Below are 4,425 nucleotides of genomic sequence, written 5' to 3'. Positions count from 1 at the left end.
AACCTGTCAGTTCTGTCAGGTTTTAACTGCTTACTTTGTTCTCTACAGTGGTCCTTCAACATTCAACACTTTGAGGAAACGGGCAAAGAGTATATAAGTATCCCTATACCTATTTTATCGGGGGTGGGGGGCAGACATTTGGGAGACGCCTTGATCTTAAAGGCAACTCCCAGATTCTACCATAAGTCCCTGTGGGGCCTACAGCCACAGGCATGATGGTAGTCACCTCTTCCTCTGGAGGTGGGGATGAGCCCCTTCTCCTTGGCATGGGCTCAGGCTTTTGGGGAGAATGGAAAAGTCTACCAGAGACCCCATGTCATTGACCATGCAGGCTGGTATAGCTCAGGGTGTGGAGCCACATGCTGTTTGGCCTCAGAATTCTGGCTATATTCATATGATGAAGCCAACATTAAGACTGAACTAAAAATCAAATTGCAGTCTCTGTATTCCCTGCACAGAAGTAGAGCCTTGTCTAATTAAGAACTCTTGATATCATAACTCAGGTGCTCCACTGCTTTCCATAGATTCAAAAGGGTTCCAGAAGCTTGATACCCAAATTCCATGACAAGGGTATAAAACGAGTCATTAATATTGGTGGGGGAAAGGAGTAAAACTGCCTGTTATTGTAATCTTAACCACCAAATCTACTGCTTATGTTTTTATTCACTTTCAAGTAATCTATAAAAAAAAGAACAGGTGCTGATTTAACATGAATAAAAATAGCCCAAATTATCCCCAGGTGGCTGTAAAGTTAGAAAATGCATAGATAAGTCAGTATATACATTAACTAGAGTATATCCATATTGACTCAGCCGCAGAGTGTACAGGTGGTCGGCTCCCAGAAAACTGTATAAATACCAACATTTCAGCCAGGAAAAGTCACTCACTGCTCGAATCAACACCATGAAGTTCCTTCTGATCTGCGTGCTCCTTGGAGCAGCTGGTGAGACAACCAAGCTTTTTAGGGAAAAGGCTTTATTGGGGTTAGAGTGGGGATGTCTTTAATATGTAGTATGGTCAGATACATTCTGTTAAGTGTACACCATCTTTTTCAGCTGCCTTGGATGATGACAAGATCGTCGGAGGTTACACCTGTGGCAAAAACTCTGTCCCCTACCAGGTTTCCCTGAACTCCGGGTACCACTTCTGCGGAGGTTCTCTGATCAACAGCCTGTGGGTCGTCTCCGCTGCTCACTGCTACAAGGCGTAAGTACACATTTTCCAACAAGAAATGTTATTAATAATGAATAGCTGGAAGACCAACAGCAAAGGGGAAAAAATAGTTTGGGTTTAGATAGAAAGAGTTAGAGCCACTGTGTTTTTATCACTATCTGTTGCTTTTGTGTTAGATATTTTCATGAACATCCTGTCCTGGCAGGAAGTAGTTAAATCTGTCCAACAGGTAAAGTGGCAACGAAACTGATTTTTGAAGAATGGGAAAGAGTTACAACCTGTGTGTGTCAATGTCTCTGGTTTTCTGTCCCCAAAACCGAGGTTAAAATTAAAGCAATGCAGTCTGAAAGTGAGGAACAGAGATGCAACTGTTCCGTTGGAGAATAAGACAGCTATAAAAAACCACAACAGTTTCTAACCTTATTTGATAGAAACAGAGCTAACATATTTTAGCGGTTGGTTGGCAACATGACTGGTTTAGTAGGCAAGGTTTTTTCTTTATTTTTGCTCACCTTTGGAAGTTGCCGGTATTCCGTTACGGCATCCCACATGCCAAGTCCCTGGCTGGAGGGACAAATCTCTACTGCTGGAAAACCTATACAGGCATTCCAGCATCCTTCCAAAGGTGAGGTTATTCCTCGACCGGCTGCACATTTAAGTGTGCTCTTTTTCTCTTTTTGTCTGCTGCCACATTGGTTTTTATTGACACTCTCGTACTTTTGTTGAGAGTGCTGATAAATTATAGACATCGTGAACAAGATTTGCAGATACCAGTACAATATTCCACAATTTTTAAGGTTACGTTCACAATAGTGCGTTGAGGTGTGTCATAACGGCCTTTTGTAATATGGCTTGCTGCACACCACCTATGGGACTTTCACAGTTCGGCGGGTGCTTTGCCATATACTGGCATCCTAATGCACTGTACGTTAACAGTACAAGTGAAGCACACCTTTCACTGTCGGTATGCTTCACTGTATCCGACACAAAGCAGCGGTTACATACAGCACAACTTTCCAAATCTGTTGCTTTCCTGCTGTTACAGGAAATGTAACGCTGTGATTGTAGTCTTACAATGTTTCTATATTATCAAAGTTGTGGGGGGGGGTTATTTTTTTGTTTGTTTGTTTTATGCAATCACACCCGGTTTTCTGTAAATATGAAGAGTAAATAGTTTTGTAAAGAATCTGTTATGTTCAGCCTGACATCGAATTGTGCATGTGACAAGAAGATTTCAAAGATTGCAATCTGGCAAATTTCTGGTGTGCAACCTGTTTGCACCTCTACAAATTGGCCACTTGGACTTTGAAGTTGAGACTATACCTCGCCTCCTGCTTCTCTGTCACTCATTTAACAAGCTGGGTGAATTTACTGAGAAGTTAGAAAGATTACGCTGATGTACAGTACGTTCCCACAGCAAAGCTTCCTCCAATTGGTAACTTTTGGGATAAGGACCCCATGTTTTCATCTTCACAGGAGATTTATGTAACTCATGTTTGTACTTGCTAACTTTCAATAGGTAAGCTATATTTTGACTGTATTTGGCAAAATTCATAACCTACAAGCTGCTCTTGATGTGTATTTTTCTGCATACAGGAGTGTCCAGGTCAGACTGGGAGAGCACAACATTGCTACCACTGAGGGCACTGAGCAGTTTATTAACTCTGCCAAGTCCATCAGACATGCCAGCTACAACTCCAGAACCTTGGACAACGACATCTGGCTGATCAAGCTGGCCTCTGCTGCCACCATCAACTCTTACGTCAAAGCTATTGGTATCGCCTCTGCCACTTCTGCGGCCGGCACAAGCTGTCTGATCTCTGGATGGGGCAACACTCTGAGCAGTGGAAGTAAGTCAAGACAAGTTGGACATCTACCAAATGTACAGTAAACATAAGCTACTCCTAAACTTAAAGTGATTTTGTCAGGGTCTAAAAGGTTTGCATTTCAATGAAAGACGGTGCCTGTTAATTATGTTGTTATATTTCACTAAAAAGCTGAGGCCACAATACTGGGGACACTGGAAAGCTTAGAAAGCCTTTCGGTGGCACTGGAAAACTGGGACATAATGCAAGTGGCACTTCAATGCTGGCACATACTACACAGGGCATTGGAAAGCCATGAATGCAATTTAGGGGACACTGAGAACTAGGGATTTTTTCAATCCATTCTGTTTTTACCTCCTTCATGTTACTATAGCCAACGACCCCGATCTTCTGCACTGTGTTAACACTCCTATCCATTTTAATGGCATGCTGATATTATAGTGCTTTGTAACTGATGGTAAATTAAAAAGTATAGTTCTAACTGAAATGTGATGTTATTTCTAGCTAACATGCCCAGCCTGCTCCAGTGTGTGGACGCTCCTATCCTGACTTCAGCCCAGTGTTCCAATGCCTATCCTGGTGAGATCACCGGCAACATGATCTGTGTTGGCTACCTGGAGGGCGGCAAGGATTCCTGCCAGGTAATGGCCATTACTCGATGCATTGGTATATAGCTACTTGTAAAGTGAGTCTCCATGGAAGTACAGTAGACACTGGGGTCTAATATATAAGAGTATGGTGATGGGGAGGCCAGTTATGTCAGTGAACGCCTGTGCCTACACTAGGTTTTCACAACAAACTGTCGCACTTGACAAAAGTGTATCATCTGTGTATAGCTTTAATATTTTAAACAATGAAATGACATACATTAATATACAACAAATGTTTGTATGGATGTTTTACCAGTGATTTTCTTCCTCTTAGGGTGACTCTGGTGGACCCGTGGTCTGCAATGGACAGCTCCAAGGTATTGTCTCCTGGGGATACGGTTGTGCTCTGAGGAATTACCCTGGTGTCTACACCAGGGTCTCCAACTACAACTCCTGGATCTCCAGCACTGTGGCTGCCAACTAAACCTCAGTCTACTCGTATATTCTGATTTTTTTAGTATGTGTCACCGAACTTGTGGATCTTAAAATAAACATTACCAACTTAACTTATTGTTTTGAGATTATGTTGTCACCTTTAGTGATATTCAATGGTTCCACTTACAGTAGATTAAATACAGAAGCACCAACAACCGGTTAGTTGACAGAGGGCTGTTTGAACACAAAAATGGACAAAACAATTATTCAGTGTTCCTGGGGAAACCACAGAGTTTGCTAAACAGCGTTGAGTAAATATCTGGAGAATATTTTGAAAAGCACATTTGCACCACGGTTAGTTGTTATCCCCAGTGTCCAATGGCATGAACACCTTTCAGATC

At 42.2% G+C, this 4,425-nt stretch overlaps 1 protein-coding gene across 1 annotated transcript; it reads left to right on the top strand.

Moving 5' to 3' along the window:
• Positions 1-900: 900 nt before the first annotated feature.
• Positions 901-4,073, top strand: LOC137535947 (trypsin-like). The gene is made up of 5 exons (XM_068257837.1): positions 901-943; positions 1,056-1,206; positions 2,770-3,023; positions 3,504-3,640; positions 3,924-4,073. The coding sequence occupies exons 1-5, from the start codon at positions 904-906 to the stop codon at positions 4,071-4,073; spliced, it is 732 nt and encodes a 243-aa protein (XP_068113938.1). The 5' UTR covers positions 901-903.
• Positions 4,074-4,425: the final 352 nt, after the last annotated feature.

The sequence above is a fragment of the Hyperolius riggenbachi genome, chromosome 10, assembly GCF_040937935.1.
Source record: "Hyperolius riggenbachi isolate aHypRig1 chromosome 10, aHypRig1.pri, whole genome shotgun sequence".
Classification (NCBI taxonomy): Eukaryota; Metazoa; Chordata; class Amphibia; order Anura; family Hyperoliidae; genus Hyperolius; species Hyperolius riggenbachi.
The sequence above is the reverse complement of the archived record's forward strand: the minus strand, read 5'-3'. Positions and strand labels throughout refer to the sequence as shown.